This window comes from Macrotis lagotis, chromosome 7 (genome assembly GCF_037893015.1).
Source record: "Macrotis lagotis isolate mMagLag1 chromosome 7, bilby.v1.9.chrom.fasta, whole genome shotgun sequence".
NCBI lineage: Eukaryota > Metazoa > Chordata > Mammalia > Peramelemorphia > Peramelidae > Macrotis > Macrotis lagotis.
The window spans coordinates 4,093,129-4,112,638 of record NC_133664.1 but is presented as its reverse complement, the minus strand read 5'-3'; the positions used below and the strand labels follow the sequence as shown (position 1 = coordinate 4,112,638).

Sequence of the window (19,510 nt, the reverse complement as noted above, 5' to 3'; positions counted from 1 at the left end):
CCAAAAACCCTTTTAAGGGGGCAAGTTAGGAAAACAGTGAGTGACCCATCTTTACAATTCTTTCTTAGAAAAATCCAAAGTTCTATTTTTAAGATTTCTGGATAGCCCACGCTAATACAATGTCCTGAACATGTCCTGCTGAGTCCAATTTAGAGATCTATGTCTCCAACAACAACTGCTTCTCCGTTTAATTGGCTGGTTTTGTCCTGCAGTCTTAAAGGCTATGCCGGTGACAGTGGCTGCTGCGTCACTGACTCGATCTAGTTTCAACCTAACCCCTGGCGGTTGGCTTCCTCCTGCCCTTCAGAAAATGTCGAGTCTGTGTCACACATGGATGACAGCCTGAAGGTGCTGCTGCAAAGAGATGGGCGCACGAGTGTGGGGATCTTGATGACAGAAGCCACCCAAGGCAGGAAAGGACCCAAGAGAGGGGGTGTCAGCTCTCATTACTAACTGGCCTCCAAGTCTGCCTGTTCAGCTGTTAAACCATAAGGGTTCTAGAGCCTTGTAATTAAGACAAATTGGGTAATCAAAGAAGAATAATCTTCCTTGTTACTCCACCATCCATTTTGCTTCAAGCTATGATGACAGATGTTGATTAAGGAAAAGAACAGAAAATACCAGATGAAACAAAAGAAAAAAAGGATAGAATTTACATTCTAGGAAGGGGCCCATACAGCAAAGGGTTAGAGTTTAAAATTCATATCCTTTGAAGACAACTGGAATCTTGAAACAAGATTTCAAGGAAGAAATTGGCATTTCATTTCAATAGGAACTATAAGAGCTTAATCTGAGCCGATCAGTTCACCAGCAAGCGTTTAAGTTCCTGCTCAGACACTGTGTCCAGATGAAGTCTCGAGAACACTGTGGGCTCTCCTGTATAGCAGGATGGTGCTAAAGGCAAAGAGGGAGACACTGTCCACTGTCCTCCAGCATCTACCTAACAAGAGCCCCAACCTGCTGCTTGGGCACAAGAATCTGCAGATCCAAGGGGGGGAGCCAAGAGAAGTGCCCCCCACCCCTGCACAAAGTGGAGGACAGGAGGGAACAATGGAACTGAACTGCTCCACCAAACACACAGAAGGGTTCTTTTCTTCCATTCAATTCAATGACTTTCTGTGAACTATTGATGTGGCCATCAAGAATGTGAAAACAGGGAAGGAAATCTAGGCAGTTTAGACAAATAAAACTTGTTGTGACATGATTGACTGAATGAAGCAGCATTGAGAAAGTACCTGTTCTAAGGGAGATGCTGGGATGAGCACTTTGAAGATGACAGTCTCATCCCAAGCTTCGAGAGGTGTGTGTTCTATTAGGATCAGCCAGGTTTGACCAGGCTGGGGAGGTCAGGACTAGGACAAACTCAGGACATGGCCTATCCAGGATACTGCATACAGAGGAGGTGGCATCACTGGAGCTTCAAGAGAGTTGAAGAGTGAAGGGCCACCCTAAAGGGGAATGCCTCCCCCACTGGGAAAGCAAGGTTCCAGCAACAGAGGAGAAGCATCAAGACTCTCAGTAGGCTGGTCAGGAAACTTCTGGATGTCAGACACTATGTCTACCTGGCTAATCCAATGCAAAATAATGTCCTTGGACTTGAGCATTTGAAGAGGTCAGAAAATTTTGAAAGACATCATGACCAATGATTTCTGCTACAATCTTGCCATTGACTTTGAATCAACCTTCAAAATATCCTTTGGATAGGCCTCTCTTCCTCCCTTTGATCCTGCCCCCATTCTGGTGTAACAGACACTTATCACTTCACACCTGGATAATGGCAATAATTGGGGGGGGGGGGTCAACCTGCCTCAAGTCTCCCCCTGCTCCAGTTCAGCCTCTATTCAGTCCCTAAAGTGATTTTCCTAAAGTTGGGGGGGGTCCTGACAATTTTAGTCCCCCTCCTCATCAATCTCTTGTGGCCCCCTATGGTCTTCAGGAGCAAATTTAAAATGCTCTGTTGGCATTCAAAGGCCTTCATTTCCTCCCTTCCTCTCCTTCCAGGCCTCTCCCAGTTCCCTCCCTGATATCATCTTCATTCAGTACCCCCAGTCTCCTGGTTGCTTTTCACGCCAAACCCTGCATGTCCCAATTACAGGTCTTGGTTCTGGATGGTCCTCTTGCTCCCTCCTCATCTCTGCATCCTGGTTCCTCAGCCTTCCTTCATGTGCCAGTTTAAATCCCACCTTCCCAAGCCCAGTAAAGGCCAGAGCCCATCCTCTGCTGATTGGCTCCATTCGGACCATCCTGCATAGGGCTTGCTTGCCTGCTGTCTCCCCACCCCTCACCCTCAGAAGAGGAGGCAAAGATCTCAAGGGAATCTAGCCCAGGATAGAGTAAACACCTAATAAAAAGACTGTTAGAATGAGCAAATGGAGGGCAGCAATTCATCTGAAACTACAGAAGGGACTTCACTTCTGGTTCACACACAGGTCATCGGCTCTGGGCTTTGGCTTCAGACATCAGTAGAAACGAGAGGATTTCAAGAGAAATGCCTCAATCCTTGCAGCCAGGCAACTGACAAGGAGGATTCTCCCAGGTTGCTTGGTTTGCTCTGTTTTTTCAGGAATTAGGTTGTTTATTTAGGACACAAAGCCAGCAGAGATGCAGTCAGGCCTTGGAAGACACCGGAAGAGAAAGGACACAGCTCTGGCCTAAGGTCCAATCCGTCCTGGCCTGTCTAGACCAAAAATCTCGTGACAGGATCTCAAAAGGAGATGAAATGGCCAAGAGATTGGCTTCTGAGCTAAAACTACTCCTTTGAGGAAGGGCCCCTAACTCTGGGAATGTCTGGCACCCCAAACAAGGGGGGGTCTCATTGAAACTGTAAAGGAAACAGACATTTGTGCCCCTGCTCAGTGTCAACACTCTCAGATCAACCATTAAAAGAGGCCCATGTGGAGGCCAGGCCTATGAGCATGTAAACCACTCTTGGCCCTGCTAGAGCATCAAACCTCCCCCACCTGGGAACCAAGGCAGGGCAAGGGGGTCCAGGGGCCCTCACACTGACCTGCCAGCATCTGTCTCCTTGAAGATCCCGTCCTGGTTCGGACAGAGCTCACAGCTGGGTGACACCCCACATTTACAGGCGTCACAGAACCACGGCTCTGTGGAGTTTTCAGAAGCGGAGCTCATGATGGAGTCACTCTCTCCATCCACACCATAGCAACCTAGAACCAAGGAAAAGGAGAAACAAGGTGACTCACAAAATGAACCAAAGGACTCCTCTTTGCAAAGAATTGACTAGCCCCTGACTTGGAAGAGAAAGGAAAGATCCAAGGGGAAAACAAACAGGGCCAGGGCTCAGGTGGACCTGGAATCCAGAAATTCACAAAGTCACCAGAAAGAGCTTCTATTTTCACAGAGGCATATTAAATCATTTTTTGTTTACTTGCCAAGTTGGATCTCTGGAAAACCATTCCACAAAACCTCAGCTCCCAAAAAAGCAAGACCACACAAAGCAGGGGAGGGACAAACCAGTCAATCAGTTCACAAAGCCTAAGCCAGGAGAGCTTCAATTGTCGATAAATTCTCTGGGATTCCCTCCTAAAGAAGGGGTGGCACAAACACTGACTAAAGAGTCCAGAACCTGAAGAGAGCATGTGTGTGCCAGCGGTCAGATAGCAGACAACAGACATGACAAAGAGCAGCTCACAGCTGAGAGAAAGGGTGGGGAAAACAGAGATTTAATTAGTGGGGAAATCCCCATTGCCAGTCTACACAATCAACTCAGTATCACAGGACCCCTGGAAGCCTGACTAGAGTCAGGAAGACCCAAGCTGAATCTGACACTAAAGCATGGAGCTACTCATCTGCCATAGTTTCTTCCTCTGCAAAATGGGAACAATTAATAATAACACCTCTGGGTAAAGCATTCTGCAAATCTTAATGTGAAATCTAAATCCTGGCAATCATCACCTCTCTTGGAAGGGGGAAATACTTGAAGCACAATGTCCTGATTGCAGGCTTTCCAACTGCTGCTCATTCTATAAAGGCAAACTCACTCAGACATAAGTATCTATTGTTTGGAAATACATGGCTCTGTCCTGGCTGTGAATGGCCTGGAACAGCCACATTACCCTGAACCAAAAACAAAGACTCTAAAAGTCGCCAAGTACTTGCCTCCCTCTGATTTGGATAATAATGATGGTAACTAGGATGTCAGGTCTAGGAAGAGACAGCACTTCCTCTGACTCTGACCTCATCAGATTAAGCTGGAAAAGACCTAGCCCCACGCAAGACTCCAAAAACAAAAATAAGGACCCACTCGAGGAAGAGGAAGTAGAAGGACAACAATGGCCACTGCAGGCCCTGTGGCAAACCAAACAGTCCAGTTGCACTGAGAAATGTCACCAACCTGCTTGAGTAGGAACCCCCTCATCTAGTCGATCCAGGCATAAAAGGTACAGAGTGAAGTAAAGTCATCCCTGCCCTCAAGGCCAGTGAATTCTACCAAATAAAAGAAAACTGAAGGAAATCTCAGAGGGAAGATCCGAGTCCAGAAGGAGATATAGAAGAGGCTTGGTCTGAATGCTAAAGGGAGCTGAGGAGACAAGAGATGAGGGGGGATGGAATGGAGAAGAACAGACTGGAATGGGCAGCAACAGTCCAAGTAGTGCCTATTGGGTCGTCTCTGGGGAGCAGCTGTATGAGTGGGGTACAACAAGAATTGGTAAAAATGAATATAGAGGAAAGGGGTGAGACAGAGAAATGGAAGATGACCTCTGGCCTACCAGCCAGGGTGAATGGGAGGGCAGTAGTGCCCTTTGTCTTAATAAAGAGGCTTAAGGGAAAGGTAAGGACATATTTGAATTTAAGATGACTTATGGGATGGTAGTCCAACCAGATGTCCAATAGGAGTTGGAGATGTGAGCTTACAAGTAAGAAGAAAAGTTAGGGCTGGATCAGTAAAATCTGAGAATCAGCAGCAGCACAGAGATGATGCCTGAAACAATGAGAGCCAAAGAGATCACCAAGGAAAACAGTCCAGGGGAAGAAAAGAAGACAGGTCAGGACTAAACCCATGGGACACCGATGCTGAGCAGAAACCACAATGCCAGTTCAGAAGAGGGGTGAGGACAGAGAGAAAAGGGGTAAGAAGGGATGCAATGAAACCCTAAAAGAAAACCAATATCCAAGAGATGAGGGTCACTGATGGGTCAAGAAAGAAAGTAGACTGGGAAAAGGTCTTTGGATTTTGAAATTAAGAAATCATTGGTAATTTTGAAGAGAGTAGCAGCTTCAGTACATAAGCACATTTTCTGTATTATGAATTCTTTTGGCTTTCTACAAAAGTTTTGTGCCTCTTTATAAGAATAGTATTTTTCAAGATGAACAAAATAAAATATACAGGATTACAAAGGATACCAATGGGACTGCATTATCACCATCAAAAAGTTCTTAAAAACATATTCATAGAGCCCAAGTTAAGAGCAACTGCATTAGAGTGAAAAGAATGTCTAAAAAGATGAAGCACATCTCAAAGAAGGAAAAAGACTTGTCAGAATAGGAAGGAACTTTCAACAGAAATAAGAATTTAGCCCAAAGTCTCACTGGACCAAAAGTGTTAATGCTATTCAAATCTAGCTTAGCAAATTCAGTACATTGTCTCAATGCTCAAATAAATGAAGGAATGTAAAAAAAAATGATCAAAATGCTACAGATGTTATACTTTTAATTCACAATAATCTATATTCTCATAGGCAACTAAGTCTCATTGGCACAACAGTTACATTCAGGCAGACATGAAAACAGATTCCTCATCATAATACAATTCTCTAGCAATTCAAAGTTGGTAAATTGCATTTAAGAAGAAACTAAGGGGACCTGGGTTCAAATCCAGTCTCAGACACTTAATAATGACCTAGCTGTGTGGCCTTGGGCAAGCCACTTAACACTGTTTGCCTTGCAAAAATCTAAAAAAAAGAAGAAAAAAGAAGAAACTAAAACCAGTTGAACCAACTATCTTCCTTTTATATAAAAACAATATATGCACATATACATACACACCCTCCCAATACTTACACATAGATACTGACGTCAGACAATGCACAAAATACAAAAATTCTACAAATAGTTATTAATACCCTTATAGGAAGTCTACTAAAAAATAAGTATAGTAATATAGAGTTAGGGGTTTAATTTTTTAGGTAAGAATTTTAACATACATTACTTCCCCATAGCTTAAAAACATCATTAAACAACTTTAAACTAGTAGAGATTTCAGCAGAATGCTCAGGAAGGAATTTTCATTCATTTTCAAAACTCTATTTTCCACTAACACATATAATCACTAAACTCAACCAACAAGTCATCAAGGACGTGCTCCTGAGCCAAGAATTCTGGCACAAACAGGTACCCCACCTCCTTCTCACTCTGCATTGTCCTAGTGGAGAATTCAGCTTTCTGTATATCTATATATGGCACCACATTCTATTAGAGTATAAGCTTCATAAGGGCAGGGTCTATAACCTAAAGAAATGTAGTATTGCCCACTGAAGGTCTAAAACTGGACTCTGTACCTAAGGAAAACATTGAATAAATATCTCTTCTACTGAATAATGATTTCTTATTAAAAAATAAGTAAGATTAGGAGCAGTTAGGTAAAATGGGATAGACAATCATCCCAGGAATTAAGACGAAATGAATTCAAATCTAGCCTCAGACTCTTACTAGCTGTATGACCTGGGCATGTCATTTAACCCTTAATGTCTCCAAAGAAAAAAGAAAACTACAAAGGCAAATATAAAATAATCTCTACTCTAATGGGAGTCTAATGGGAGAGATAATATACAGGTATGTTCACATACACAGACACACAAACATAATAAAAATAAAATAGATACAATGCTAAGTTCATAGGGAAAGACACCAATACCTTGGGGGATCATAACAGGTCTTAGACAGAAGGCAGCCTCTGGACTACTCCAAGAGTTAGAAATGAGTGTGGAATACTTGCCAATCAGAGACACGTGTAAAGAGGAGGAGAACAGCATCCAAAAGTATATGAAAAAGAAGAATGGGTGACAAAGATGGAAAGGCAGTAAGCGGCTAGAATGTAAGGAGCTTTATATGCTAAGCAGGAGAGCTTATATTTGATCCTAGAGGTAGTAAGACACCATGAGATAAAAGTGTGTATATGTGTTTGTGTATCTCTCTCTCTCTCTCTCTCTCTCTCTCTCTCTCTCTCTCTCATTATACCTATATGTATGTCTCATAGGGAGTCAAATCTGGGGATTCAAGATCACCAGAATGATCCATCAGGTTAGCAAGAAAAATGAAAAGTGTTACAAAGGTACATGAATAACTTGGTGGTGGAGCTGTGAAATGTTCCAGTTATTCTGGAAAACAATCTGGAACTCTGCCCCAAAATTATTACCCTGTGACCAAGAAATGCCACAATGAGGCTATGCCCTACAGAGATGGGAACAAAAAGGAAATGATCTATAAATACAAAAACTATATTTCACAAATCTTTTTAGAGTAGCAAAGAACTTTCAAATTCAATAAACTGGGGGATTCAGAGGGATGACTGCACAACGGAATTTCATGGAACACTTCTGTGTAAGAAATGTTAAGGGGGACAATTTCAGAAAAATCTGGAAGATCTGCCTGCATTGATGCAAAGTGAAGCAAGGGTTAGGAGAAAAATCTATCCAAATAAGGGGATCAGTGATTACTTAAGTGTCTCTGTAAAGAAAAACAACACTGAAAGTCTGAAGAACTGTGATCAAGTTCTGAAGATGGATAAATAACAGAGAAAGTAATGGACTCATATAGTTGCTATTAAGCAGTTATATTATGAAGTTTATTTCATTTGTCACTTGTATATATTTGTTATAGGGGTTTAGATCTGTTTTTCTTTTCTTTCTTTTTCTTTAAATTAGGATAAGTGGAAGAGACAATAAATTTCTGTTAACTGAAAAAAAAATATTTCTTTAAAATGGAGATCACTTTGGAGACAGTATGTAGGATAGATTGTATACTGTAGAAAGCTACCACATTAATCAAAGTGAAAACAGTATAAAGACCTGAACAACGATGGTGGTGGAAAGAGTGGAGAGAATTCTTGTTCCACAATAATGAATATGGAAGTAGAAATATTGAGATATGGTGACTGATTAGATATGAGACAGGAACTGAGGACAACAATAAGGCTGCTATCTTAGATGCCTGGAAGAATGGTGGTAATCTCCACAGAAATGAGGATGTAGAAAGCGGGGGATTTATAGAGAAAAATAAATGAATCACTGCGTTTCTAGGAGTACTTGCTGAAATGTTCAACTGGTGACACAGGGATTTTAGCCCAGCAAAGAGATTAGAACTGGCTTTATAAATCTAGGGATCCAATTGACAAATGGTCAAAGGATATGCAAAGGCAATTTACATCTGAGGAAATCAAAGCAATCCATAGTCATATGAAAAATTGCTCCAAATCATTACTTATTAGAGAAATGCAAATTAAGGCATCTCTGAGATGCTACCTCACATCTCTCAGACTGGCCAATATGACCAGAAAGGACCATGATCAATGTTGGAAGTGATGCAGGAAATCTGGGACACTAATACATTGTTAGTGGAGCTGTGAACTCATTCAGCCTTTCTGGAGAGCAATTTGGAATTATGCCCAAAGGGCAACAAAAATGTGCATACCCTTTGACCCAGCAATACCACTACTGGGTTTATATCCTGCAGAGATGATGAAAAAGGGTAAAAACATCACTTGTACAAAAATATTCACAGCAGCCCTGTTTGTGGTGGCAAAGAATTGGAATTAAGTGAATGTCCTTCAACTGGGAAATGGCTTAACAAACTGTGGTGTATGTATGTCATTGAACACTACTGTTCTATTAGAAACCAGGAGGGATGGGAATTCAGGGAATTGGAGGGATTTGTACAAACTGATGCTGAGCAAGATGAGCAGAACCAGAAGAACATTGATAGATTTGCTCATCCCTTCATTGCAACAACCAGGGACAACTCTGAGCTATCTGCAATGGAGAATGCCATCTGTATCGAGAGAAAGCATTACGGACTTTGAACAAAGACCAAAGACTATTACCATCAAGTTAGAAAACAAGGTGTTATATTATTATGTAATCTTACTATCTCATACTTTATTTTTCTTCCTTAAGGATATGATTTCTCTGTCATCATTCAACTGAGATCAATGTATAACATAAAACCAATGTAAACACTAACAGACTGCCTTCTGTGGGGGGGGGGGGGTGAGGGAAGCAAGATTGGGGGAAAAATTGTAAACTTAATAGATCATCTTCACAGGGGTGATTAATTAAAGCTCAGAGCTGATGAGGTCACAAAGTAAGAGTGTGGCAAAAAAAAGGCAACTCAATTCAAGCATTTCAATGAGAAGCATACAAAAAAGCAGCAAGAACTCTCTAAGGGAAACTGGCACATACAAAAATGTAACAAAAACAGTGAGTAAAGTCAAAGGATGAAGGACAAACAACTGCAGATCAGAAGCTGACTTACCCAGTCACCCTAAAGGCAAATAAAACAATTATTTAGATAAAACTGTGTTCGAAGCTTAGTGCATGTTCATAATGAACAAGTCATCTAAATTCTAGTTGAGATTTTGGCATTTTTTTCTTTAAAAAGACTATGAAGACAATATAATTCAGTCAAGGACAAAAATGATCAATAAAGAGTCTCTTAACTACAACAAACCATCTGAAGAACAGACCAGCTCCCACAAAAAAAAAAAAGCCCCCTGGATTTGCTGTCTCTAAGCCACCTCCACTAAAACCTACAGAGGGCTTATGGCCTGGATGCAACCCAGCACAGTTCAAGAAAGCCTGTGATTTTGTTATTCATTCACCACAATGAAGAACCTAAGTCTCTCTCACCCTGAGAAGGGGTCTCATGTAAACCAACATGGGCCCAGCAGAGCTTTCCGGGGGACAGAGGTGAAGGAAGATGAGAGAACTGGAAACAAAGCAGATGCCCATTGGCTATGGGACTAAACGTAATGGAAGAGGCTTGCTGTAGGACTAGAAATGAGGAATGAGGAATTCCAAAGCATGGAAAGATGCAGAAGAAGCAAGGGGGGAAGGCAACACGATAGATTATAGTATATATATAAGGGAAGGAAGAGAAGATGTATCTACTGAGAATGATAAAACAAAACACTGTAGAAGATGCAGTCTGGCTGCCCACATGATGCCTTCTAATGGTCTACAGCAAGTACCAATTGGCCTTCTGCTACCCTTCCATAATTCCCACCTACCAGCTTGTTTCCAAAAGCACATTTCTTCAAAGTCATGGGTTCTGAAAGCCTTCTGTGGATTAAAGGACCCCTTTGGAAACCTAGAAAAATCTATAGACCTCTTTTCAAAATAATATTTTTAAATATTAAAAAATATGTAGGATTACAGAGGAAATCAATCATCAAAACAGAATTCAATGTCAAGTTCACAGAGTCCAAAAAGGTCCTGTTTACTCCCAAGACACATAAGACAATGGAGAGCACCAGTTAGTATCCAAGTTCACCAATACAGAAGAGATCTTAGTGATGCAGACCAAACTCTACATTTAATAAATGAAGGTCCAAACAAACAACACATAAGGCATTCTGCCAGATGACAGAATATGAAGGTGCCTCTATTCTACAAGAGAGCAGAAGGGGAAGTAGCACCAATTGGGAAAGGCAGGAACAGAGTTGGATAAGACATGGTTTCACATATGAATTCAGTCTAAAAGGAAGGTCAAAAAAAAAACCTGTGTTAAAACCAATAAATAGCTGGAATGGATGGATAAGTGGAATAATACTGAGTCTGAAAAATTAGGTGGGAGCCATATCATGAAGTATTTTAAATGCCAGTTTAAGATTTTAGGTTCTAAATTAAAGGCAAAAGGGATCAGGGAAATAATATCCTCTGACATGGGCTCTAGGAAGTTAATTTTGGCAGCCACTACCCCTTCTCCATTGAGAAGGCTGCAAGAGATGGTAAAGGCCTAGATGAAGAGGGCAACTGAGAGAAGGGGATGGATGTGGGAAATGCTGAGACAAGTCAACTAATCAGATATGATAGATGAGGCTAAAGAAAGGATTGAAGATGATTAGGGGGCCCCTAACTATGGGTACCTAAAAAGATGATGGCTTTCTCAAAAGAAATACAGAAATATATGCTGGGGAAATAAGGGTAGATTTGGGGAAAAAGATTACAAGTTCCATTTTAGCTGTGTTGACTATGGACATTCAGCAGAAAATATCCAAAAGGCAATCCATGACCCAGAATAAAATTCAGCTCAGTCTAGATATATGGAAGGTATCTACATAGAAATAATGATTTATCAAGGAAGCTTATGAGTTCAGAGAAAAAAAAATACAGAGAGAGGAAAAAGTTTGGGAAAAAGAGGAAAAAAAGAGAGAGGAAAGAGGAAAAAGTCCTAGGGTACAACCATGGTCATAAAGGTAGGAGGCTAACCAGAAAAAAACAGCTCCATGAAAAATCTAGCAAGAGAGATCACCTAAAAGATGCAAATAATCAATTGTGTCAAGTCCTAGAGAAGGCAAAAAGAATTCAGACAAAGTAAAAATTATTAGGCTTAGCAATAAAAAGACCACTGGCAAACTTCAAGAGTTGTTTCAGTCATATGGCAGAGGGAGAAGCTCCAATGAAAAGCTGAGAAGGGGGAGTAGGAAAGGAAAAGGAAGAAAAATGTATAAAGTTTTTTTTTTCTTCTATGAGTTTAGTTATGAGAGGAAGAAAAACTATGATAGCTGGAGCAAAAAAATTTTTTCTAAGAGCAAAAAGAACTGAGAATGTTTGAAGTTGAGAACCAAGCAAGATGGAAAGAAAGAAGAGAAAGAACAGTTAAGTGTTTAGTTAAATTAAATTTTTAACTGTTCTTTCTCTTATCTTTTTTCTCTCCCCATCCCTCTACTACAGGAAAAAAAAGCAAACTATAGACCAATTTCCCTAACGAACATTGATGCAAAAATTCTAAAAATTTAGCAATATAATTAAAGCAATATAATCAAAAGATCATATACTAAGACCAGAAAAGATTTCTACCAGGAAAGCAGGGCTGGTTCAACATTACAAAATCTATAAGAAATAGATCATATCATTAACACAAAACAAAAAATCATGTAATTGTTACAACTGTTGCAGAAAAAGCTTCTGACAAAAGATAATAGCCATTCCTTTTTAAAATACACTAGAAAGTGTATTTTAAAATAAAAGTGTATTTTAAAATAATAAGCAATGTCTATCTAAAGCCAAGATCAAACATTATCTGTATTTGAGAAAAACTAATAATACTAATAAGATCAGAAATGAAGTAAGAATGACCATTATCACCACTATTATTGTTCTAAAAATACTATCTAAAGCAATAAGAACATTAAATTGAAGAAATAAAAATTGACAATGAGAAAAAACTATCACTCTTTGCAGATAAAAAGTTAATATAATTAGAAAACAATAGAGAATCAACTAAAAATTTGGTTAAAACAATTCACAACTTCAGCAAAGTTGCAGAATATAAAATAAATCCACACAAATATCATCATTTCTTTATGTTACTTAAAAAATCCAACTGGAATAAACAGAAAGAGAAATGCAATTAAAAAAACTACATACAGCCTATAATATTTGAGAATTTCCATGCAAAGACATATCCCAGGAACTGTAGGAACACAATTACAAAGTAATTTTCATACAAATACAAATGAAAACAATTGGAATATTCAATGATCATGGTTAGGCAGAACCAATTTTTTTTTTGCAAGGCAAATGGGGTTAAGTGGCTTGCCCAAGGCCACACAGCTAGGTAAATTAAGTGTCTGAGACCAGATTTGAACCCAGGTACTCCTGACTCCAAGGCCAGTGCTTTATCCACTCTGCTAGGCCACCTAGCGGCCCCTTAGGCAGAACCAATTTAATAAAAATGAGAACTCTACTTAATGTATTTATTCAGTGCCAAATCAATCAAACTATCAAGGAATTACAGAGCTAGAAAATATAATAAAATTCATCTGGAAAAAGAAAAGGTCAAGAACATAAAGGGAATTTTAAAAAAATGTGCAAGCGGTCTGGTAGCACCATATTTTAAATTATGTTACAAAGCAGTATTGATGAAAACAATCTGGTACTAACTAAGAAACAGAGGAGTGGATCTGTGGAATAGTTTAAGTACATAGTTTATAGTAGGAAATTACTATGGTAATCTAGTAGTTGATAAACCAAACTTCCAGTGGAGAAAACTCATTAGTTCTTTGGAAGTTTGGAAGACCCCAGGCATAGACCAAAATCTCAAAGCAAGGTAAGATCAAAATAGAGATATATATATGAAAGGTGATACAATAAGCAAATTAGCAAGATAGGGGAAAATGTATTTTGTATAACGATCTGTGGATCTGAGAAGAGTCTATGAACAAACAAGAAAGACAGACAATAACTGGAAATAAAACTGATAATTTGGTTTTCATGAAATTAAAAGGTTTCTTTGCACAATTTAAACCAATGCAGCTAAAATTAGAAGGAAACCAAGCCCAAAGATCACCGGCAACAGCTTGAAGGGGAGGGGAGAGAATTCTGCTACACTAGAATGAGTGTGGAGTGAGGGAGGAGCATGGGCGCAGAACCTGCAGCAAGAATCTGGAGAATACAGCCTGCACCCCCAGAGAAGGTAAGGGAAGTCTGCAGAGATTTCTCTGCTCTCTACTGCTAGCCTACACTCAGATCCAGGTTGCAGTTTGGGCTGGATCCCTCCTTATAGCTCTAGGGCAGATGGAAGTGGGGGGAGGGGCAGGCATCATCTACATATCAAAGCACAGGCAAGAGAACATAAGACCTTGGAGGAATGAATAAAGGTCCCAGTGGGGTGTCCTCCCCCCAAAAAACTCCAAAGCCTTGGAAGTGCTCTAAATTAGTCTTGGACTAAGGAAATGAATAAACAACAGAAAAAGAAGAATCTGACCATTGAGAATTACTTTAGTCCCATGGAAGATCAAAACATATACTCAGATGATAACAAAATTGAAGCTTCCATATCCAAAACCTCCAAGAGAAATAGAAAATGGGCTCAGACTATGGATAAGCTCAAAAGAGACTTTGAAAAGCAATTAAGGGAGGCCGCGAGGTGGCGCAGTGGACAAAGCACTGGCCCTGGAGTCAGGAGTACCTGGGTTCAAATCCAGTCTCAGACACTTAATAATTACCTAGCTATGTGGTCTTGGGCAAGCCACTTAACCCCAGTGCCTTGCAAAAACTAAAAAAAAAAAAAAAAAAAAGACCTACAGAGGAAATAACATATATACTTAATAGGGTGAGGAAATCTATCTTACACTAGAGAAAAATGAGAAGAAAGGGACAGGATAAGGGGGAAAGGGGGGAGGGAAGGGGGAATAGGTGAAATAGGTGATAGAAGAAAGGGAAGATGGAGGGAGAGGGTACTCAGATTCAACACACTTTTGGACAGGGCCAGGATTGAAAGGAGAGAGAGAGAGAATAGAATAAATGAAAGTAGGGAGGAATAGAGTGGAGGAAAATACAGCTAGTAATAGCAACTGTGTAAAAATATTGAAGCAACTTCTCTGGTGGACTTATGATAAAGAAGGTAACTCACCCCAGAGAAAGAGCCATTGGAATCTGAACACAGACTGAAGCACATTTCTCTCTCTCTCTCTCTCTCTCTCTCTCTCTCTCTCTCTCTCTCTCTCTCTATTCATGAGCTTTCTCATCTTCTTGGGGGGGGGGTTATGTTTACTCTTATAACACATTCAATTTACATCAATGTAGAGCATGGAAACAATGTAAAGACTATCAGACAGCCTTCTGGGGGGGGACTGTAAAATTCAAAACCTTACAAAAAATGATAGGTAGATACTACTATTGTATATAATCAGAAAAACAAATAAAATGTTAATTAAAAAAATTAAAATTAAAAAAATTGTTAAAAACTATATGAAGACTTTTGGGACATTCTGATATTAACATACACTCATATGAGGAAATACAGGAACAAGGGAGAGGAAATTTGATGGCAAGAGATGGGGTTTGAATGAAGGTAGGAATAATGAAGACAGAAATATTGTCATTAGAGCACAGTATAGACCACCTGGACAGAAAAAGCAAATAAATGATCAATTAGGGGAACAGATCACAAGACTGGGAGAATTGAATTATCTGTAAACTTTTTAGTGATCTCTCTCTCTGCCAAAAACAGATCAGTTTATAACTTCCTGACTTGCCTTAATGGTCATTTCATACATCAAAAGATTGAGAAATGAAAAAAAAGGTGGAGTTAGTATTCTCAGTATCTCTCTTATGACAAGAAGGTGGGGTGGAAATGATTAGATCATTGGGGTAAAGTGACCATTTCAAAATTTGTGATAGAGGAAATGAATATCACTGAGAAAATGATTATTTTCTTATTAATAAACAATTTTACACATGGGACCCAAAAAGTCCTCTTTTTGCTTATTCATTCAAAGCCCACTGGACTATTGCATAAAGAACTATTTTGGCGGGGGAACCCCACTAAATAAATAAAATTAGAAGGAAACCAGGAAACTAAGTAAAAAAATCTAGAGTAAGGTTTCTCTGACAAAAAGCCTCATTTCTCAAATATATAGGGGAACTAAGCCAATTTTTTTTTTTTTAGGTTTTTGCAAGGCAAATGGTATTAAGTGGCTTGCCCAAGGCCACACAGCTAGGTAATTATTAAGTGTTTGAGACTGGATTTGAACCCAGGTACTCCTGACTCCAGGGCCAGTGCTTTATCCACTGTGCCACCTAGCTTCTCCAAACTAAGCCAAATTTATAAAACTAAGAGCCTTTCTCTAGTTGATATATGATTAAAGGATGAATAGGAAGTTTTCAGAAGAAATCTCAGTTATCAATAGTCACATTTAAAAAAAAGCTCTAAATCAATGATTACAGAAATGCAATTTTAATTTTAATTTTTTTATTTTCTGTTTTTGCAAGGCAATGTTTAAGTGACTTGCCCAAGGTCACATAGTTAGGTAATTATTAAGTGCCTGAGAGCAGATTTTAACTCAGGTTCTCCTGATCCCAAGGCCAGTGCTCCATCCACTGTACCACCTAACTGCCCCCAGAAATGCATTTTTAAAAAACTAATGAAGTATCATTTCACACTTCTGATTGGTAAATATGACTGAAAAAGAAAATTGATAAATGTTGGCAGGAAGGTGGAAAAATAGGTATACCAATACTCTTGGTGGAGTTATGAAATGATTCAATTACTCCAGAGAATAATATGGAACTTTGTCTAAAGGTCTATAAAAACTATACAAACCCTTTATAAACTCAGCAATACCGCTACTAGGTTTGAATCCCGAAGACATTAAAGAAAAGGGGAAGATTCCGGAAAGATAGCAGCACAGGTGAGAAAATTCCAGATTCTCCAGATATCTCCTACTAACAAGTCAAAAAAACAGCTTAAGATAAAAGCAGAGTAGCAAAACAAGGCAGAAGTTTTCCTTTTAGGACAACTGGAGGAGATCTAAAGAAAGATCCTGGGACCCAGATCCTGCAGCAGGCAGAGAGAGCAAACACCTCCAGACTCAATCCCCAAAACAGCAAGAGCCAAGCCCTAGGGGCAGCCTGCAGGGAGGGAGCTTCTGCCTCAACCACGGGAATTTTCTCCTCTCAGACAGTATGGGCTTCTCTGCTAATAAGTGAGACTAGGCCCTACTGTGTGGACAACAGGTCCTGGGCAAGAAGGAACCAGCATATGCCTGGTGAGTGCAGTAGCAGAGGTGCTGGTGCTGCTGGATGACCACACCTGCAAGAGAACTGAGTTCTAGGTCTTGGTTCCAGGCCAGAAGAGCCACTGGAGGGTTCTCAGGGAGTAAGATCATTTCCAGAACAGTGAGTGGAGGGGCCCCAGCTGTGACTTGGAGAAGAAAAGGAGAACACAAGTTGGACTCAGGACAAAGCTTCTGAGATCAGAGACACCATCCCCTACTCTGCAGGACTAGAGATAAATGTAAGAAGCTTCTAAAAACAGTTTTTCAAATGAGCAAAGGAGAAAGAATCCAAAGTTACTATGGAAATAGAGCAGAGTTCAACTTCAGAGTAAGATTATGAAGCAAAAAAAAAAAAGCTTTTCTATCTCAAAAAAGTAATGTCAAATAGCAAGTCTACTCGAAAGGAATTCACAGAGGAACACAAAAAAAGGCTTTCAAAATCAAATATGTGATAGAGCACTGGCCCTGGAGTCAGGACTACCTGAGTTCAAATCTGGCCTCAGACACTAATAATGACCTAGCTGTGTGGCCTTGTGCAAGTCACTTAACCCCATTTGCTTTGCAAAAATCTTAAAAAAAAATCAAATAAGTGGTAAAGTGGATTAGAGCTCAAATCTGGAGGCAGGAGGGCCTAAGTTCAAATCTGGCCTCAGACACTTACTTAGCCAAATTCCAAAACCCCAGATTCAGGAGAAAATATTAAGAGCAACAAGAAACAAAAACAATTCAAATATGGAAGAATCACAATTAGAATTACACAAGCATTACTTTAAAATATCAAAGAGCAAAAGAATTGGGGTTACAACAGAAAATATTATACCCAGCATAATCCTGAAAGAAAAAAACTGGACACCTAATGAAGTGCCAGGCTTTTAGGATGTTGTTGCAAAAAGACCTGAATTTAACAGAAAATCTGACATACAAGAACCAAAAGAAACTTAAGACTAATAATAAAGGACTCAATAAGAACAAATTGTTAACTACTGATACATGAAAATGTAAGCCATATATCCAAGATTAGTAATGGGTTAGTTAGAAGGAAAGATGGGCATAGAAATAAGTAGAATAGTATTATCAAAAGTAAAATGGTCCAGGAAAAAATTTATTTTAAAGTTACCATCTTATACCAATGAAGTATGAAAAGAATTGATATATGAGGAATTAGATGGGGAAGGAGAGCTAGTGGTTCTGGAAACCTACTCTCACTGGGAATGGATTAAGGAGGGAACAATGTATATTCATACATATATCCATAATATTTATCTATCTCTCTCTAAATCTATAGAGATAGATAAGCCTACATTCAGAAAGAAAGGAGGGGGTAGGGAGATAATGAATTAAAGGATAAGGGAGTGTGTATATTAATGGCATGGTGTGTAAATTAACGGGGAAGGAAGTATAGAAAGATGTGTAAGGGAGGTATTCTTTGAAAGAGACTGATTAAGGAATAAAAGAGCAAGGTCAAAAAGCAGGGGTTGTTGCTTTCAGGTAATGTTATAAAAATGAGAGGTACACATAAACTAAACATATATCTATGAATATATGTATATGTATATATGGAGGTGTGTGTGTGTGTGTGTGTGTGTGTGTGTGTGTTAAAAATGCATGAGGTGTAGGTACATGTGAGTATATATATAAGTATAAATGTCTTAAGTGTCTGTGTATGTATGCAAGTATCCATGCTTCATTAGATCCATGGGGGTGGGGGGGTGGAAGTGGAAAAAAACAGTGCACAGCAGAGAGCAGGAAAAAAACCTACAAGAAGCAAAAGAAAAGATGGACAATTTTGAACACAATGTGTAATATTTAATTATATAGGTTTCCTTGAAATCAAAATTGTTTTATATTATAAATCCTCTCTTATATTTTGCTATACACATGGTAATATTCTTTTTTTAATTATATAAAAAATAGATTTAAAAACAGAATATAGTTCAGACAGAACCTCTATGAAGGGAATGGAACATGGAAGCATAGAAAATTATTCAGGATGGACTTTGAATATCATACTTGATGCTTCAAGATTTTCTTTTTTTTTTAATCATCCTCTGAATTGCTTCCTAATTAATGGAAAACACAAAAGCAAAGGAAAGGGGGAAAGATCCAGATGTAGAAAAATATTTATAGCAGTTTTTGTGATGGAAAAGAACTGGAAATTGAGGGGATGTCCATTGAGTGGATAAGTTAAAAGAATATGAATGTGCTAGAATGCTATTGTGCTAAAAAAAAAATTGATATAAGGGTTGGCTTCAGAAAAGTTTGGGAAATTTATATGAACTGATGTTGAGTGAAGTGAGCAGAACCAGGAGAATACTGTACACAATAGCATCGATATTGTATGATGATCAATTGTGAATGATTTATCTTCTAAAATCAAGGCAATTCTAATACATTGCTCAAAGACAATTCCAAAGGATGCAGGATAGAAAATGCCATGCACCTCTAGAGTATCAACTGACAAGTTTTTTGTTTGTTTTCTTTGGGGTGGGGGTAAGGGGGTGTTAATGAGATTAAAAAATATATTTTCCAAGTAACATGTAAAGATAGTTTACAACATTCATTTTTTGTAAGATTTTGCTTTCCCCCTTCCCCATGAAAAGTGATCTGATTCAGGTTATTTGCATACAATCAGTTTTGAAAACTATTATGTTGAACTCAGCATCTAGTCTAAATCTTTTCAATTTGTATCCAGTGATCTTAGTTGATCCTGTAAAGGCCCCCAGACCAAGTCTAGTCCCCCTTACTAACTTGACAGTCTTTTATAATGTTTGA

At 39.1% G+C, this 19,510-nt stretch overlaps 1 protein-coding gene and 1 long non-coding RNA gene across 7 annotated transcripts in view; one reads left to right on the top strand and one right to left on the bottom strand.

Moving 5' to 3' along the window:
• LOC141494318 (uncharacterized) overlaps positions 1-13,621 on the top strand; it is a 39,206-nt gene extending 25,585 nt beyond the window's left edge. Inside the window, exon 3 of the long non-coding RNA XR_012470400.1 lies at positions 13,494-13,621. This is a non-coding gene — a long non-coding RNA (uncharacterized LOC141494318). The remainder of the gene's footprint in view (positions 1-13,493) is intronic.
• PHF14 (PHD finger protein 14) overlaps positions 1-19,510 on the bottom strand; it is a 258,656-nt gene that overhangs the window by 223,038 nt on the left and 16,108 nt on the right. For all 6 annotated transcript variants that reach the window (XM_074195391.1, XM_074195390.1, XM_074195388.1 and 3 more), the window contains exon 5: positions 3,008-3,167. In XM_074195391.1, coding sequence (XP_074051492.1) covers positions 3,008-3,167 — 160 coding nt within the window. The remainder of the gene's footprint in view (positions 1-3,007; positions 3,168-19,510) is intronic.